Source organism: Balaenoptera musculus, chromosome 8 (assembly GCF_009873245.2).
Source record: "Balaenoptera musculus isolate JJ_BM4_2016_0621 chromosome 8, mBalMus1.pri.v3, whole genome shotgun sequence".
NCBI lineage: Eukaryota > Metazoa > Chordata > Mammalia > Artiodactyla > Balaenopteridae > Balaenoptera > Balaenoptera musculus.
In genome coordinates this window covers 13,218,826-13,238,396 of record NC_045792.1, presented here as the reverse complement: position 1 = coordinate 13,238,396, position 19,571 = coordinate 13,218,826, and the positions used below count along the sequence as shown (strand labels likewise).

General features: G+C 54.1%; 1 protein-coding gene across 1 annotated transcript in view; it reads right to left on the bottom strand.

Moving 5' to 3' along the window:
• Window positions 1–315: 315 nt before the first annotated feature.
• NECTIN1 (nectin cell adhesion molecule 1) overlaps window positions 316–19,571 on the bottom strand; it is an 89,984-nt gene continuing 70,728 nt past the window's right edge. The window contains exons 6-8 of the mRNA XM_036860109.1: window positions 2,092–2,239; window positions 950–1,025; window positions 316–453 (exon numbers count right to left, since the gene is read on the bottom strand). Coding sequence (XP_036716004.1) covers window positions 316–453; window positions 950–1,025; window positions 2,092–2,239 — 362 coding nt within the window. The remainder of the gene's footprint in view (window positions 454–949; window positions 1,026–2,091; window positions 2,240–19,571) is intronic.

Sequence of the window (19,571 nt, the reverse complement as noted above, 5' to 3'; positions counted from 1 at the left end):
GAGAGGCTGGGGCTGGCTTTCTGGTGGTCATTGGCAGGTCCAGGGACTGGGGTGCAGGGTACAGAGCCAGGGGGCGGGGCTGGGGGAGGGAGAGCTGGGCATCAGGTTGGGGCTCTGCCCTCACTGGAAACCCCACCCTCCTGCCCTGGTCGTCACGGTGCCTGTGGTGGTGCAACAAGGAGGGGTCTCCCCCTCCCTGGGGGCGCTGTCCTGTGCCCTCCCTGCCCAGTCTCCTCAGCCTCCTCTGTCCGCCTTCCCTCTCAGGCAGCTGGGCTTGTGGCCAGGCCGGGTGCAGCTGGGTTGGGGACAGCATCCTCAAGGTTCAGGGGTCCTTACCAAGGGGCAGTAGGGAGGGGAGGCCCCCAGGTCGTAGTAGGGGGGCTGGGCGGGCAGCTTCTGCAGTTCTTCCTCTTCCTGCTGTGGATGCTTCTTCCCAGGCTCCAGGCGAAGCATCTGGAAGAGAAGGGGCTGAGCGGCTGCACGGGCTCTTGCACGGGCCTGCTCCAGGCGGCCCTCTTGGAGGGACGTGGATTCCCCTCCTAGGTTCCCACGCGCCCCCATCCTGCATTCACCACTTTGGCGGCATCTGGGAGGCACAGGGCAGCCTGAGCCTTTGGCTTTGCAGGCTCTCTCTGACCAGCCCGGGGCCACACATCAATGGTTATTTTTAAATGAATGATCTGAGAGGTGGAGAAAGAGGTTCCCCTCGGGGGGCCCTGGGTAGGAAGGGTCCTAATTTGTCATTTCTCAGGGTAGAGGAGGGGAAAGCCCCGACCACGGTCTCTAGCCTGGACCTGGCCTTGTTGGAACTGGCCAGGGCTAGTGGTGCGCTGGGGACTGTCCAGGAGTTCATGGAGTTGGGAGCGCTCTGCCTTCAGGTTGGGCCCCCGCCCTGAGCCCATCTCCCATTTTTTCGACCCCCTCCCTCACTCGAGCGACCCAGGCCCACCTGGATGTCCTCAGGTGCAAGGTGGCTCTGCCTGTTGGGAGAAGGCTCCAGCTTCTGGGCGAAGGGCGGGGTAGTCCTGGGGGAACAGAATGAGGCTCACATGGGGGTCTCTGCCCCAGTCAGGCCACCTGACAGTTACTGGTCCCGGAGGCCCCCTTGCAAGGATGGCCCCGGGCTCAGGAGGCCCAGGTGGCCTCCTGAGTGGCCAGAGCTTGGGAGATGGTTACTCAGCATAGTGGGATGGAGGCTGAGAGAGCCTCTGCCGTCTTCCCAGCCTGTCCCTCCTTCCAGCCTGGGCCCAGGAACCAAGTAAGTCAGGTGTGCTAGCTTGAAGGACAGTGGGAAATCCACATGGGCCCTCAGCGGGGGCCAGGACCAAGGCGGGGGGACTGAGGCCTCAGGTGCAAAGCCTATGGGGGCACTGTAAGTCTCAGTCATCGCGATAAAGAATGTTTTAATGCAATATTTAAAAAACCACAATGAATGCAAAAATCCGTGATGAACAAAATATCAACATTTTAAGTAAAGACAAGGTAAGTAATAGGGCCATGCCAAGCCATATCAGAGCCTGAGGCAAAAAGAAAAATCAGTATTACTGATCCTGTCTTTATTTAAAGTGTTGATATTTTGTTCATTGTGTATTTTGGGCATTCATTTTGATTTTTTAAAAATATTGCATTAGAGTCTTATTTCTCACGATGATGGAGGTTTTTGGTGCCCCATTGAACTTGGTGTCAGAGACGAGTGCGCCACTCAGCTCACCCTGGTCCAGCTGGGAGAAGGTGAGCTTGTGTGAGGCATCTCACCTCTATGCCTCAGTTTCCTCACCATAAACCGTGGATTATAATCGCGCACGTACTTCTCAGAGTTGCTGAGAGGATAAAATGCATCTTCGTAAACCAGCGTAAACGTTGGGAGGTGCCTGTGTGCAGTGAGCTCTCTGAAGGCTTTAGCTCTACTGCAGGAGGGGTAGGTCTCCCTCCCGCCTCGCAGGTGGCAGGAGGAGGAGACGGGGCCTTGGGGGGCGGGGTAGCCCTGAGCCCCTTACAAGTCCGGGTGCTTCAGCAGGAGCCCATGGGGGTGGGCAGCGGGGGGGGCGGGGGAGGTTTGGGGGGACAGAAGATGGGCTGGTTCGCACTCACCCGCCCCCGTCGACCTCCAGCCTGCTCATCTGCTGCCGGTGATACAGAAAGAAGATGGTAAGAGCCACACTGAGGATGAAGACCACGGCCACGGTGCACCCCAGGAACCCGGCCATACTTCCTGGGCCCCCCTGGGGGAGGGGCTTTTCTGGAACCAAGAGACCAAGGCAGAGAATGAGAGAGTAGGACAGAGGGAGACATAGAGAGAAGAGAGGGAGAGAAAGAAAACTTTTGGAGTCAGAGAGGTGGGCAAAAAGTAAGAATCAGAGCCTGAGGCAGTGTCCTGCCCTAACCCCTTCACCTGCAGCTCCCCTCCCCCATCATGCTCCAGTTCTCGGGGGGCTGTCCCAGTTAGGGCAGGACAGACCTCATATGCTGGCTCCCCAGGGCCCTGTAATCCCAGCCTCTGCTCTGATCTTGGGATCTGGGGCATGGAGGTGGGAAAGGGGGATGGGGAGCACAGGCCAGGCTCAGGGGTGCTCAGGGGTGGGGGTCCCCACACCTTCATTCCATCTCTAGCCCTGCAGGGAAGGTCTCTATTGAGGAGTTTAATTTCCTTCCCCTTCCTACCCAATTAAACAGGCAAATGAACTAACTGGTGCTTTGCCCTCCCAGCTCTGGAGAAAGTGTGAGGATCTGGAGAGGGGAAGATGGGAGCTTGAGGATGAAAGGGGATCCTTGGGGGAAACCTAGTCTGTCCAGCGCCGGAGAAGCTGAAAAACCCATAGGACTGGAGTCTAAGGGGAGGGGACTAAGCCTCCCGCCCGCTGTCTGGACCCGCCCAGTCGTTGTCCCGGGAGCCCTGACCCCATGGGTGGGAAGTGGGGCTGGGGTAGGTGGCAGCCCCTCTCAGCTTGCTCTCCGATGACCTGGGCAAGTCACCCAGTCTCTCTGGGCCTTGGAAAGAAAAGGGCCTGGGAAGTTGTGAAGTTTTGTCGAATGATTTCTCAGCCTGAGGGGGGGCCACTGGGGGGTCCCTGAAGACAAGGACACCAGAGCTTTTGGAACTGAATCTGTGGCCAGGGGCACGTGCTGCTTTCTGGCCAGCCCTGCTGGCCCAGGCTTGGCATGGGAAGCCGTGGTTGGTGACAGGCCTTTCCCTTCCCTCCCCCTGCTGGGCTCCATTTCTCACCTCTGACCTTCCCAACACCCAGGGAGGAAGGGACTGAGGAGAAAATCATATACACTCCCTTCCCTCCTTCCTCCCCACACCGTATACCTAATTAAACAGGAGAGCACCCGAATAGAGATGCTAAATTGCAGTTTGCAATAAACATCATGGAGCCAATTTCCTAAAGCGGGGTTGACAAGCACCTGCCTCTCTCTGTCTCTGTCTCTCCGCTCCATTCCAATGCCCTGAAGGAGGCGGTGTCCGGCAGAGTCCTCCGTAACAGATTGGCTCCCAGTGAATCTGCCGCCCCTCTGGCCGGGCTCCTGACCGTGCCCGGAAGGAGGACTCTTTGCAAAGGCTCTGGGCCCAGCATCTATCCATCCACAGCTGGTGGGCTGTGGTCCCGCTGGGAGGGCGGTGTTTGCGTGTGTGTATCACAGGGTCTTAGGAACCTCAGACTCCTCCATGGACCTTTACCCTCCCCCGTCTCTCCTCTCCTTTCACAGACCTCTCGGGCTGGGATCCTGCAGTCAATTGAACAAACCTCGTCCTCTTTTCTCTGAACCTTAGCTTCTTAGCACCCACCATCATCTCCTTCCTGGTCCCTCTTCTTTATCCTCAAGCCTTCCTGCTTCCACTCCTGCAGCCACTGACTCTGCCTCTCCTTTGGTTTAGCGAGCATTTACTGAGGATCTACTGTATTCCAAGGCACTATTCTGACCCTGAGCAGCAGAGATGCATAAGTGCACATACCCTGCCTGGCTCATGAAGTTCAGGTTTTTCTCCTGCCATAGCCAGCTCAGCTGGGTGGGCCATCCCTGTGTGGGATCCAGGCGGGAGGGAGACACAGCTTCACGTCAGCCCTTGCCCTCAGCTCCCTGCTTCCGGGTGCCCTCTCCCACGCCCTCTCACCCATCGCCCCCTCAGTGACTCTGGGGCCACTTCAGCAAGACAGGGAGGCAGCCGTCCTTCTAAGGGGCCTTAGAGCATGCTTATAGTGCAAACAATAATATACGCTAATGAGTTTGTAAAGGCACTAACGTGGTCATTAAAGAACTCAAGGGCCAAAAAGGGTGGGATGCTGCGGGCAGGGCCTCAAAGGTGCCAGGGCCAGAGTGGATAACTCTGATTTTGTTCCCTCAAATTGCCCTCTCTCCATGTCCCACCCTCTCAAAATATAAGTGCAAATTCCCTTGGAGGCCCTGGGCCCTGCCTGCTCCACACGGAGGGCCCCACCCTGGTGGAAGAAATACTAGTGGAGGGAAAATGAGAGATGGGGAAGAGAAAAGGGGAAGGCAAAGAGAAGAATCAGTTTGAAGTCTCCAACGTGTCAGGCGCTGCCCGGCGCCTTGGCTGATTTGGGGTTAGATGCTCACATCAAGCCTGCAACATTAGATAATGCTATTCCCAGTGAGCAAAATGAGGTTCAGAGAGGTTAAGCGCTTCGCCCAAGGTCACACAGCTGGTCAGTGGCTGAGCGGCCCTGGAACCTGCATCTGCATAACATTCCCCAATCAGGCCATGGGGTCTTCTTAGCAGTCCTGGTCCCTCACACGCATGGAGCTGCCACTCCCCTCTCCCTTACCAGACACAGCCCTACCTATCCCCTCACCCCCAGTTGCTTTGTCTCCGGGCCTCCTCCCCTTGACAGCTGTGAGGTGGGGGCCTGGCACTGACCCCAGCTGGAGCCCTGGCACTGAGCCCCCAGACACTCTCTGGTTACACCGGGACAAATCCGTTCCCCTAGCCCCAGCTCCACAGGCTTTAGGGCAGGACCAGTCACCTGCAGGCAGCCGGGCTGGCCAGGGCTGGAGTATAGGGCCTGGGAGAGCTGGGAATCAGGGTGTGAGGGAGAGGGGGGCAAGGGGCTTCCCGGGAGCATCTCCTGTGAGCCAGGCTGGGTGCTGGGCTGAGGTTGGTCACATTGGCTTTATTCTACTAAAAAGGCTCAGAGGGCTTCCCTGGTGGCGCAGTGGTTGAGAATCTGCCTGCCAATGCGGGGAACACAGGTTCGAGCCCTGGTCTGGGAAGATCCCACATGCTGCGGAGCAACTGGGCCTGTGAGCCATAATTACTGAGCCTGCGCGTCTGGAGCCTGTGCTCCGCAACAAGAGAGGCCGCGATAGTGAGAGGCCCATGCACCGCGATGAAGAGTGGCCCCCACTTGCCGCAACTAGAGAAAGCCCTCGCACAGAAACGAAGACCCAACACAGCCATAAGTAAATAAATAAATAATAATAATAAAAAAAAAGGCTCAGAGAGGTTAAGTTAGTTGTCTGGAGTCCCACAGCCAGGAACTTCACAGCTGGAATTGGATCCAGGTCGACTTCTGAAGTCCCTTTTTTCCCTACTCTGTCAGCAGGGGCTTGTCGCTTTGCATCCCAGATGCAGAGTCTGCATCTGTCCTGGCTCAGGCTTCAAGGATGGCCCCCAACCAATGCCTTCTTACCTGTCTCTGGGGTCACACCAGTGATATCCCCTATGCCTCAGTGCTCTCGCCTGTCACTTGGGGACAGCGTGCCTGGTTTTTGGGTCCCTCAGACTGAGAAACTGAAATCCCCAGTTGGGAAGTAAACACAGACCTGGGTTTTGTCAAGGAGACTGCAGGCCAGTGGCAGTCAGGAGCTTCTTGGCTCTTCCTGGAACCAGACCAGCCCGCTGCACTGAGGCCCCATGGTGGGGGGTGGGAGGAGCTTTAGATCCCACACAGGGGTCCAACAATCTCAGTCTGCTTCTCCCTACCACCCCCCTTCTCAGCCATACCTCGTTGGTCCTGAGTCCCAGCCTTTGCTCAGTGATGGAAAGCGGACCCAGACATCCTGCTTCACAGCCTGCTCACTTCCCTACCTGTTGCCCCCCGCTCAGTTCCATAAACACATCCCAACACCTTCCATTTGCCGTGCACTGTGCCAGCTGCTGGGGGTTCTACCCCCTGGATAATGGGGGAATCTGACATGTATACAAGTAAACACTCTATTTTATGATTCATGCCTCAAGAGAAGTCTGTCCAAGGTTCAGCACAGGTGTAGGGAAGAGAGTGATTAGTTTTGGGAGTTCTTGGCTTCACAGATGAGGGGCCTTCTGAACAGGGTTTTGAAAGCATAATAGGAGTTCTCCAGGAGAATAAATGGAGAAGAACATTGTAGGCAGGATAAGGAGTGTTGCAGGGACACGTGAGTGAGATGTGGGGTGTATAAGGGAAATTCCAAGCATTGGCTATGTCTTGGAAATTGGGTTCAAAAGAGGATAGACAGGGCATGAATCTGGGGAGAGGTATGTAGGGAGTGGACCTGGCCCAGAGGTTAGGTTTTATCCATAGGTAATGTAACCCTTCTCTCCTGCTGCCCCTGCCTGGGGACAGAGATGCTGCTTTCTCAGGAGCTGGACTGACCCAGGCTCTCCTGTGGGCTGACCTTCCAAGGCTCCTTGGGGAGCACTTGGCCCTCCTGCCCATGAAGCTGTCCTGGGTCGGTCCGCCGTCTGCTTGCCTTCTGTGGCACAGGCCGCAGAGGTGTTTCTGGGGGACCAGGAGCTCAGAGGAAGCTGGGTGTCTGGACTTGGCTCGGATGCTGGTAGGGAGGATTGACTGGGGGTGGGGCTGATTTCACTGCCAAGGGCCCGCCCACTCCCCGGGTCAGAGTCCCTCTGGCCGTTTCTCCAGCCCAGGGGTGCGGGAGTGGCTCCTTCCTGCTGGCCAGGGGTGGGCAGCCAGGACTCGAGTCCTTGTGTTCAGCTTGCTTCAGCTCCCCGTCTCCCTGTCTCTCTCTCATTTCAACACTTTCTTCCCATGACTCCAAGTGGGGCGGCTGCTGCACCATCACACTGGGGGATTGTGGGAGTATCCTCTCTCCTTGCCCAGGAGGGGATACATCCCTCTCCTCCCCTGCTCAGTCCATACGGAAGAGCACCCTTTCACGTGCTTTCTTGTGACCCAGGTGGTGAGGGAGCCCACTCAGAGGCCTGGAACTGAGTGAGTCACAGAGCCCTTTCCTCAGCCCGATGCAACCAGCACGACTACCTGGCCAGCACGACTCAGACTCAGCCAGGCCTCTGCCTTCTCCTTGCCTTGGGCTACAGGCCTAAGAGGCTGACCTTAGGAGCTGCTGGGAGACCCTGCCTCCCTCTTCCCTGAGATGGGCTCCTGGTCATTCCCCCTGCCCTGGGCTGGGTTGCCCTTCGGCTTTGCATCTGCCCTGGTGGGTTAGTATTAGTGCAGAAAGCCTTTGGCCACAGAATTTTCTCTGGTTCTGCACTCAGGTGGAGGTCAGTTTGCAATCACCTTCTTCGGCCCCTCTGGATGGAGGCTGGGGGCTCTGGGCTCTGCAGCCCCGCCCTCGTTTCTCCCTCACCTCTGACTTCCATGTCATCTGTCTGGAGCACACATGAATTACGGAAAGTGTTTAGCACTGTGCCTGGCACATAGTCAATATGTAATAAATGGCTGCTATTTTTGTTGATAGCTACTCCGTAAATGCATATTGACAGTGGTGATGATGTTGGTGATGGTGATGTTGATGGTGGTGATGATGTTGGTGGTGCTGGTGATGACGAGGATGGTGGTGATGATGTTGGTGATGGTGATGTTGATGGTGGTGATGATGTTGGTGGTGCTGGTGATGACGAGGATGGTGGTGATGATGAGGATGGTGGTGCTTCTCCCCTCCCTGGAGTCCTGGCTTCTCCCCTAAGCTAGCATGCTGGGCCAAGTTACACCTGTGGCCACCTTAGCTTACTATCATATATAATATGATACCATACATGTATTCCATGTGCTTTTACTTAAATTAGCTCATTTGATGCCCTCCAACCCATTGCCTCTGTTGACAGATGGCTAACTGGAGGCTCAGAGAAATTTAATAAAATGCTCAAGGTCACACATCTCACTGATGATGGAAGTGAGATAGGAACCCAGGTGTCCGGGTCCTCAGTGCAGAGCTCTGAGCGGCCTTGATGAGGATCTTCTCCCTGTTCATCTGCAGGGGAAGACAGGCCAGCTCCTTCTTGAGTTTGCCACTTACTTAGCTGTAGAATCTTGGGCAAGTCACTCAAATTCTCTGAGCCTCAGTATCCTCACCTGTAAAATGGGAATCACAACAGGGTTGCTGTCAGATGTAAATGAGCTAGTGCATGTCAGAGCCCTCAGCACAGTGCCTGCGCCCACTCAGTGCTTAATAAGCATTGGTTCAAGGAGGGCAGGGGACGTGTCTGCTCCTTGGGCAACTGCCAGGAAGCTCGGGCTGGGACCCCTGCTCTAATCTCGCCTGTGGCCCTCTCTCATCCCTGCCCTCAGCTTTCCCTAGTCCCTTGCTGGTCATGATCTGCAAAGCCAACTTGTCTAGGCCTGTGCGGGCCTTAGGACATCCAAGTGTGTGTGAGTGTATGTGTGTATGGGTGTATGTGTGTATACGTGTATGGGTGTATAAGTGTGTATGTGGGTGTATGTGTATGTGTACATGTGCGTGTGTGTGACACAGAGAGAAAGACTGTGACACTCCTTGGGGAGGGCTGAGGGCAGTCACTTCCCACTCTGCACGCAGCATTCCCGCCATCTGGAATGCTCTCCCCAGTGTCACCAGGGTCCCAGCCCCTCCCACCCAGCCCTTCACACCTTGAGTTGTCATTAGGAGGAGAAAGGAACATGAGGGAGGCTAACTTTCCCAGAAGCCCGCCCCTCGCCACAGGGTTTGCTCCCAGAGCCCTCTGCAAAGTTGGGCCCAGCTGGAGAGAGTTACTGGGATTTCACGCACATTCCTTGGGGGAGAGGGACTATCTCCCTGTTGAGGACCCTGCCAGGCAGGACCCTGAGCCCCAGCCCTCTCAGAGGGAGGAAGATGAGCGAGGCTATTGCCCAGCCAGCTGGAGAAGGCCAGGGGGCACAGGGAAGCCATTTGTCTGTCATGCACCCTGTGGGCTGGGCTGGGAACTCCCTCCCGCCCCTCTGCGTGCCCTCTCCCCTCACCTGCCAGCTCCTAACTCCTTCCTGCCTCTCTCACAAAGGGCTGCTTTGAAGGGGAAAGAAGGACCAAATCTGAGAAGGCGCACAGAGCAGTGGGGAAAATAATGGCCTGGACACTCCAGTATTTCTAGTGCTGTGACCTTAGCTGTTCTGAGCCTCAGTTTTCTCCTCTGTAAAGTGGAGACATGGCAGAAATAAGTGAGATAACGCACAAGGAGCTCCTGGGGTAGAGCGGCCTCTATGAATCGTAGCAGCAGCGATAGTAGTGTTCTAACATCAGTGGTGTTCTCGGCGATTCCGACATTGAAGCACAATGTTGGTTCCCTCCTTTGCCTGGATTGCGGGGGAGGGACTGAGCACCTCCGGTGAGCTCCAGATTCTTCCAGCCCCAGCAGGTGTTCCTTCATTACCCCTCACTGCTGCCCTCGGGAGCCACGGTCCAGCACCCAGCAGTAGGAAGCCTGGGCAGAGCAAGGGACCCCGGGCTCTGTCCTCACAGAAACCAAACCTCACTGGGCTGGGGTCGGTGTCCCCTGACGTCTCAGGCAGGCTCCCCAGCCCACTTCTCACTCTCAACTGCTGGGCACTGCACAGCGACTTCCTGCACTGTTGGAGCCTCCACTGTCCCCTGCGGAGGGGGAGAGACCAGGGGGTCAGGGTGGCCTTGCGGGAGCCTCGTCTCTCTTCTAGTCTGGTTGGAGCTCTTACAGCCGTGGCCTGCCTCCCTGGGGCTGGGATGAGACGTCGTGAGTGACAGCATTAAAGCAGTCACGTCTGACCCTGCCCCACTGTGGCGTGATGGTATCAGCTCTGTGCGCGGAGCAGGAAGATGTGAGGTCCAGGGCAGCTGAGACCATTCCTAGGCATGGTCTGGCGGTTGGACTGAAGGCTACGATAGCCGGTGGGTTCCAGAGCAGGCTCAGCCACAGGGCACGGTCTGGAGCTGGTTCAGGGTGCCAGTGGTGGGTGGGAGGAGGGGGCAGCAGACTGACTGCTCCTCCCCCGCCCCGACAGGCACGCTGCCCGGGGTCTCGGAGACAGCCTGTCGTCCAAGCGCCTGCTCCCTGCTTTGGGGACCCATCACTCGTCCCAGTCTTGGTGGGTGCCCAGGGGGACCCTCACCACCCACAAAGCCCAGGACTTCCCCTGCACGGTTTGAGGGCTGGCCAGGGAAGGGGCTGCATCTCCAGCTCTTTCAGGCTCTTCCCCCCCTGCTCCCCCTCTGAACAGGCTCTGGCTTTTGGGGAGGGGTCCCATGGGTCCCATTATGGACCCATAATGGTCCCCACACCCCTCCCTCACCCACTGCCTAAACTTCCTGCTACAACAGTCACTGCCTATGAGGATAAACTTCTTCCATTTTATTTTATCTGGGACAAGATGAGCCATTTCCAAAAGGAGTGTTACTAGGAAAATAAGAAGAATAGGAAATAAAAACATACAGGGGTGGCCAAGTTCATGGAGGACCTACTTCTTCTCCTAAGGTAATTTACCATCTAGCCACAGACTCACTAGAAATCTCTGAAGGTCAGTGCTGCTGGCAGAAAGCTTGGGCAGAAAGCCCTGGGAGGAAGTGAGGTCTGTCACTGGAGATATTCTAGCAGGGCCTTGATGCTTCCTTGGTGGGGAATGACCTTGACAGCTCACTACATAATGATGGTCTTTCACTTCCGCATAGAACTTCACGGTTTACAAAGGGCTTTCGCTAGCGTTCTCGAGTCTTTGGTGTAATCCTAGGAATTAGGCAGAGCAAGGATTAACATCCCTGTTTTGCAGACGAGAAAACTGAGGGACAAGAGAGAAGTGGCTTTTCCCAAAGTCACAGGGAGGTGGTGGCCACACTTGCTGGGATCCACATGTTGAGCCACCAGGGCAAAGCGGCTCCACCCTCAGGGTGCCCGTGGTTCTTTCCTGACTCAGTCTCTCGTGGACGCCCATCCCACCTACCTGCCCCTTCCTCCAGGGTTGGACCACATTTGCAGGGTACTTAGCAGGTGGCTGGAGGTGATTCTGGAGTTAATGGGGCCTCAGCAGGGAGAGTGGAAACATCTCTACAGGGACACATTAGCCAGATAAACTGGGGGTCTTGAGGCTTCTGGGAGGGGCTGGGTGGGGAAGGGGACCTGAAAAGGCTAGAATTCTGGAAGCAAAGAGCCAGAAGCTGAGGGGTTATGTCTGTCTCCCTGTGAGTCATGGGTGTTGATGTTTTAGCTGTCTGTCCATCCTGGGCAGGGGTCCTCTGCAGGACCCCTCTCCTTGTAGCCTCTCCTTGTGGCAAATCTCCCAAATCAAGTGTATATTGAGAGTAGTACTCGAAATGAGGGGATTTAGATATGGAAATTCTACGTTAAAATGCTGTGAAATTCAGTGGTGCTTCTCTGGGCCTTGCCAAGGTGGGGAATGCACGGCACACAGGAGGAGCTCTGGTTCTTAGAGGGGGTGCGTTGGGCTGCAGGGGGATGAGCTCCAATGCCCTGGGGTCGCTGGGGTCCAGGGGTTCGGAAGACTCAGGAAATCTGGAGGACTTCAGGATCTGGACACTTCTGGGGAGGTCAGGAGGAGAGGAGCAGCTTAGTTCTGGCAAGTTCTCTGAGTGGCACCATGGCAAGCCTGAGAGATTTGATTACATTTGTTCACCCCTCTCAAGTTGAGGGGAAAACAACCTCAAGAAAAGAAACAGGGGACACCTGGACTCTGGGTCCTTCTTGGGAAAAACACTGGAAGAGGTCAGACTTGGATTGGGGGTGGGCGCCTGGGTGGGGGAGGTGTGGGATGGTATTGCCTGTGCGCAGGCCACGTGCATCATAACACCTGCCCCTCACTGCAGCCCGTGAAGTAGGCCTTATTGTCTCCATTTTACCCCACTTGCCCCAAATCACCAAGCTAATAAGAGACAGATTTGACTGAACAGATTTGACTGACAGATTTGACTGAACCTAGGTCTGTATGACTCCCAAACTGGGCCCGCCCACCAATGTTTGCGTGCGCCTAGGCTGTGTTTCGGGATTCCGGATACTACCTCAAAGGGGCCTGTGTATGTTCCACACATTTCGTAAGTTATAAGCTGGTGTAAAACTGTGACCATGGTGGCATTTTGTTTCTTTTTAATGGGAGGTTCGGTAGGGAGCAAAGAGCACTTGGCTTGGAGTCAGAAGGCCTGGGTCCAAGTTATGAGTCTACCACCCACCACCTGTGTGACTTTGGGCCAGACGTTTAACATCCCTGAGCCTCGGGTTAATCATCAGCTAAATGGGGTTCCTTGCTGACCTTCCCAGCTGGCTGTGAGGATCCTGGGGTGCCGAGTGCCCTCCGGCTACCCAAAGCGCCTGGTCTAGTCTAGTTGATTCCTGATGCAAACGTTTACCTGGAGGTCCTCCCCACGCTGGGTATTCTACATCTTCTCCAGATCACTTTTCGTTTTCCAAAGTCATCTGTGATACCATCTCTTCCAGGAAGCTTTTCCTATGAGCCCCGCCTGCCCCTGATGACTCCATCTGATACCAAACGTGGTTCCCACAAGCTCAGTCGATCCCCGCCTGGGATACTTGTTGCTTTGTGTACTGAAACTTGTGTCAGGCCCAGGATGCCCCCAGGAGTTAGGCTGGTGTGGCCCCCTCTCCTGGCTCTTCTCCCACTCTGTTGTCAGGACATGACTCTGCCCTTTAGGAGGGCTGCAGGCAGTGGGCAGGGTAGTACAATGGTTAGAGCATGGCCTCTGAGGCCAGACTGCCTGGGTTCGAAGCCCAGCTCCCCACCAGCAAACTCTGTGACTTTGGACAACTCTCTTCATTTCTCTGGTAATGATGGTAATAGTAATTCTAAGTCTGAGGTAAGGATTTAATATTATAGAGTAATTTGAACAATGCCTGACACTTAGTGAGTGATATTATAAGTCTTAGCTATTATTAAAAGCTCTTGATTCACTGTGTAATTTCCAAATGTCATATAAGTGTAAGGAATTCTTACTGTTGTTAGCCTTCTGGGACTCGATTTCCCCACTTGTGGGTTGGGGCAAATGATCTTATGATCTTTGAGGTTGCTCTGGTTCTAATGGTCTATAATTCTAAAATAGGTAGATAGATGTCTTGCTTGGGATCTGCACATGTTGTGCTGTAGGGGCAAAAGGATAGGGCAAAGGGCGGGGCACCACAGGACCCAGGCTCAGGAAGGGAGAGGATGATCGCTGGGAGGTGATGGCAGAAAACACCTAAAATTTAGAGGCAGCAGGTGTTGGAGGGTGAGTCTTCCCAATCAGGGGGGTCCTGTGTGCTGTTTTCACCCAGAGCCTGCGGGAAGGCCAGTACCAACCAGCTTTGGGCCCCAGTTCCCTTGTGAGCCTGTGATGTCTCCTGAAAGAGCTGCATGTAAGGGACCTACACTTTTCATTGATCGAAACCCCAAGTCTTTCTAGGGTGAACTCCGGAGGAAAACCCTGGAGACACATAGCAGCTGGCACCCCCTAAGTACTCTGTCAGAGGAGACATGGGGAGCCCACTCCCACTGTGGTTTTCCCAGTGGGGACCGCTTCTCTGCTCAGCCCTTGTAAGGCTTGGATCTCTGCTCTGCTAGCAGGGCAGATCCGTCACTTCTCTGCAGAGGAGCGTGGCGTGGGGTGTTCTCACCGGTGAGGGGCTGCTGCCCACCCTCCCCCATACTCCCCCTGCTGCAGCAAGCCAGACTCTTCTGGAAGCTGCCCCTGCTCACTATCACCCCAGACACCTGGCCTCAGGATCAATTACAGTAGATAGAGGCAACGGAATGGGGCGTGGTGATTCATCACTGTCAGGGCTGCGGGGGACCTGTCACCCCAGCCCCGCTTTGTCTCCAGGGGTAGCCCAGGAGAGGCCACCAAGCTCCCATCTCCCCGGTTCTTTGTTCCACACGTAGAAAGTCATGAACTCAGAGAGGTGAAGGGTTTTGCTCAAAGTCACTGGGTGAGACGTGGCAGAGAGGAAACAGCTCAGCCTCCTGATTCCCAGTCCAGGCATCTTTCCAGCACATTACCTGCCTCCTGCCTTCGGTCCAGCCCTGACCACCTGCACTTCCCTGCCAACCCATTATCATCAGCAGCGAAAAGCCCATCTGGGTGTTGCTCACCGTCCCCTGCCTTTTTTTTGGTGAAACTCCAGGAAAACTGCATTGCTTAGGAATCGATCGTGGGGAGCAGAGGAAGGTTTCCCAGCTAATTCCACCCAGTGTCATCATCGTGACACTTCGACAGCTCATTTCAGCCATAGGGCATTGCTTTGTGTCTTGTGTCAGAATTCCTGATTGCCGAAGGCAGGCCCTTCCTTCCTGCTACTCTGGGACTCTTTCAGAGCACACACCACCCTCCCTCTTCCTCTGGCTCTACCTGTCCTGTCCCCGCCTCCCCAGGGCCTCCTAGGCACCTAGAACAGGGACCTGTCCCCAGATGACCACAGAGTGGCTGGCTAACCCATCCTCCAGGGAATGCATGACAATGGATTTCCCAAAAAAATTTTTTTAAGTCTAGGACCCTTTCAGAACTCCAAATCTCTGATAGTCATATGAAAGTGTTGACATCCTTAGTCATCAGGGAAATGCAAATTAAATCACGAGATACCTCTATGCCCTTGCCAGATGGCTAAACCTAGAAGGATAGATGATACCAAGTGTGGGCAAGGAAGTGGAGGCATCAGAACCCTCTTACACTGGGGCATAAACTGGAAAACTGTTTGGCTGTATCTATCGATCCTAATTCCGTTCTAAACAGAAATGAGTGTTAAGTGCTCCAAAGTTACATACAAGACTGTTTGCAGCAACTTTATTCATAATTGCCCCAAACTGGAAACCACATACATATTCACTAATGACAGAATAGAGGACTACACTGTGGCACATTCACACGATAGAATATTACACAGCGAGGAGAAGCACATCGCACGGATACATCTCATAGACATCGTATTGAGTGAAAGAAGCCAGACACACAAGTAAGTGTGCACTTTGCATGATTCCATTTATGTGAAGTTCCAGAATGGGGGTGTTTGCCTGAGAGGGAGCTTGAGTGAGCCTCCGTGACTTGATCTGGGGCTGATGACGTGGGTGTATACCTATAACATGGTTATAAAAATATGGAGCTGTTCCCTTAAGATTTGACACTTTACTGTCGGTATCCCTCAATACAATTTTCTTTTAAGTTAAAAATAACAAAGGGTTAAAACCTGACACAGAATCCTGGAAAGTAAAACAATGGAAAGTTGAGACCCACCCTCTTGCCTCCCACCTCAGGAGGCTCTGGGGCATTCCTGAAGATGAAACTTTGGAGGGCATGCTGGAAGCCTTTGCTCTGGAGTAAGTGTGGCCTCAGGTTCCCACAGCTGGCCCCAGTCCCCCACCCCCCGGGCGGTGGCCTAGCATAGGGATCCTCACCAAGGCCATGCCCTTGAGGGACACGTCGCAGCCCCTCAATGCCTGTGTCCCTCCCACTAGCTGGTGGGTCTTTGCGTGGGATGATGCAAGTCAGGGAGAAAGGAACTAAGGGGATGGTCACCCCATAGCCAGGAAGGCGCAGAGCTGGGATTCTACTTGGACTTGGCAAGAGTCCTAGTGCCTGATGTCGTTCCTGTGACAGGTTCTGTTTCCATGCTGCAATTTGCTGCTGCTAAGGGCAGTTGCACAGTGGTGAAAATAATAGTAAGAGCTAATATTATCCTAGCTTAACCGAGCACTTACTCTGTTCCAGGCATTGTGTTAAGTACTTTATAAAGGGATGATTCTCCTTTAATCCCCACAGCAACCCTCTGTGGTAGGTGCCACTGTTATCTGCTTTACAACTAACTTTCTCTCTCTATAACTATCTTTATTCATCCCAGCAGTCTGTTCACATGGATTGAGAAATAAAGCTCAGGGAAAGCAAGCAACTTGCCTAAGGTTCACACAGCTGACAAGTGGTAGGACTAGGGATTGAATCAAGATCAATGGACCCTAAGGCCCTGCCTCTTTCCTTTTACCAGGTTTTCAATAGATGTCGAGTGTGAACTCAACTGATGATAGAACCAGCATCTGAAAGGATCCCAACAGGCTGAAATGCTGACTTTGTCATTAAGATAAAACAGAGCAGAGATACATGAAAAGCGCCACATTTAGGAGAAAAATAGACAGCCCAAGTACAGGGTGAGAGAGATCTGCTCAGAGGCAGCACACATGAAAAAGACTCAAAGGTTTATTCATCCACCCATCCATCCACCCATGCATCCAGAAATTTAACCACCACGACTGAGCCCCTCTGTGTTCCATACCATCGCCATGAGGTCAGCTGGGTTGGCTGTGCCACAGAGTAAGAGAGAGTACGCTAGGTTCAGGGAGGACATGCAGATAGTCTCCCACCCCTCCACCCCCATCGCCTGCTGGTCAGATCAGTTCCTGGAAACAGCATTTATTCCCTGGCCCTCAGAATGGGAGGGAGCTGGTAATGGGTTTTCTTCAGGAACAGCTGGAGTAATGGGATTTTTTTAAAGGCTCTTTTTTTCTTAGAGCAGTTTTAGGTTCACAGCAAAATTGAAAGACACAGAGAATTCCCATATACCCCCTGCCCCCATATATTCACAGCCACCACTACCAAAATCTCTCACCAAAGTTGTACATTTGTTACAATCAGTGAACCTCCAGAGATACATTATGACCACCCAAAGTCCAAAGATAACTGGGATTTTTGATGTGAGTCAAGTCACATCAAGTCAACTCCGCCAAGGCTTGAACCCAGGTTTGCCTGACTCCTAAGTCCAGGTTCCTAACAGATGTGTTGCTAAGTGGCCTGATGACTAGAGGGAGAATCATATGAAAAAGAGGTTGGGCCAGGAGTAATCATCTCCAAATATCTGAAGGACTGTCCTAGGAAGGCCAGATCACGTAGCTTCTCCGGGAAATACCTAGACCAATGGGTGAAACTTAGGGGAGGGAAATTTTGTCTGAATAGAGAAGTTGCCTTTTGATGCTAGGGCTTAGCTCTAGAGGTAGTGCGGTGCCCCTCTCCAGAGGCACCTGGGATGCTTGGAGGACAGCCCTGCCTCGGGGAGGTTGGGCCATGCCACCTGCAAGATCTCTTGACTCTCACGTGGATGAGTTCAGTTTGGTTCAACCTTTATTGACCACCCACTCTGTCCACCCTGGGCTGGGTGCTGAGGATGAATAAGATGGGATCCAGCCCTCCAGGGGCTTACAGCCTGGTAGGAAGGCAGCTTGTGTGGTCCTATCACTTGCTGACTCTTTTCTCATCCATGGAGGCTCTCTCGAGGCTGAGGGTCCCATGGAGATGAGCTGGCCACTAACTGAGGAGCCAGTGGGTGTGAGGAGTTCAGGCTGAGGGCACCCCAGCCTGCCGTTCTGTGAGTCAGTTATTCCCCCAAAGGTCTTTGCTCCCTGTGGAATGGAATACCTTCCTCAGAGAAGGCTCTGGAGGGGCCCTCTGGCTAGTCCTTGGGCAAGGAGGAAAGGGCTTACGGGGCAAGGAGGAAAGGGCTTACGGGGCAAGGAGGAAAGGGCTTACGGGGCAAGGAGGAAAGGGCTTACGGGGCCCGGGTGTGCCACCTTCCCTCTCTGTCTCTCTCCGAGGGTCCCCCCTCATCTGCCTAACTGGACTCTAAGGAGACTATCACTGTCCTTCATAAACCCCATTTGCTTCTCCTAAGGTGGTAACACTACGGAGCAACAACCCCATTCGGGGAGGGCCTGCGAGACTGCCTGCCCGAGCTTTTAACTCAGGATCCCACTTTCCCTCTGACAGGTGCCCAGAGGCCAAGCGCTCAGGAATGTTCTAAACCCAGAAAACCTGCTCCATTAGCGTTACAAGCACGGTTCCATCCTGGCTCCCTACTTGCCTCCAGGGACTGGCCTCCATTGCAGTCACTTGTCATCCAGGATCCCGTCCCAGAGGGGATGAGGGTGGCGATGATGCAGATGATTGATGATGGTGACAATACGGAGCATCTTTGGCACCCAAACTCTTATGTGCATTAACTCACCGAATCACCTAACTACCCACCCCGCAGTCCCAGTCTCCCATCTCATGACGTGCCTCTTCCTCATGATTGACACCTTGGATGGCCTCTGCCTCCACACCGGGGGCTCTGACTCTGGCTGCTCATTGGAACCTCCTGGGTAGCTTGTGGAAAATATAGCTGTCTGGGTCCCAACCCTAGAGCTCTGACCCTATTGGCCTGGGGGTGGGGCCTGGATATTTGATTTTTTAGATCCCCAGGTGATTTGGGTTGTGTGTCCAGGGTTTAGTTCCCTGGCTCAGTGGGGCCTGCGGTGTGTGTTGATGATGCCCTGGGGCTGGTTCTTGAGCCAAGCAAGGCCATTCCTATACCTTTCCTAGCTCAGGATGAGTTTGGATGCAGCAGGGCCAGAAGGGCCAGCTTAGATGTGGCCCAAGGCAATGAAGCGAGGGTGCCCTCCAGCTAGGGAAGGCGTGGCTGGCAGAGAGGAGGGAGGGAAGAGAGCAGTGCTTGCAGCTTCTCATCTGGGAGTTGATGCTGGGGTTGGGGAGTGGGATTTGGCCTGGCTCTGCCATCCGGCCTGTAAGCCAAGGCAGAAAATAGGGTTTGGGAGCCCTGTACGCCAGTACCAAGCTGGAGCCCAAGCATTGCTCCCCAGAAGTGTCTGGCTGTGGGGAGAGGACAGAGGGGGTCTAGGAGCAGGGTCTGGTTGCTGCTTTCCTCAAGCTTTCACAGAGCCCTTTCCTCTTCCATTTTCCCACCAACCTATGTGCCTCTCATTCCTCAAAACCACTGCAGATACCATCTGTGATATTATGACTTATAACAGGAAGTGTATATTTGGCCTTCGTCTTGTTCCTGGCACAAATCCTAAAATCCTTGGAATTTCCTAAGGAATAAGAGTGAGAGAGGTGTCTTGTCATTCTTAGGACATCCTTTTCAACCACGCCTGAGTTTATGTTAATGAGCTGGCTTTTGGAAAGCACCTAAGGATGGGGGTTGGGTGCCAGGCGAACAACCAAGTTTGGAACTTTCGACCCCACCCCTGACCTCTGCGGAGGGGAGAGGGGCTGGAAATTGAGTTCAGTCATCAATGGCCAATAATTTAATGGATCAGGCCCATGTGAGGGAGCCTCCATAAAACCCCGGAAGGACAGGTTTGGAGAGCTTCCAGGTTGGTGCTGGGAGAGGCTAGTTCCCTGAGGCACGGAAGCCCCACGCCCCTTTCCCATATACCTTGCCCTCTGCATCTCTTCCTTTTAACTGTTCCTGAGTGGGATCCTTTTACACTAAACCAGTAATCTAGCGAGTAAACCGGTTTCCTAAGTTCTATGAGCTGCTCTAGTAAATTAATCGAACGCAGGGAGGGGGTCTTGGGGACCTCTGATTTATAGCCAGTCAGTCAGAAGCACAGGTAACAACCTGGACTTGTGATTAGCACCTGAAGTGGGAG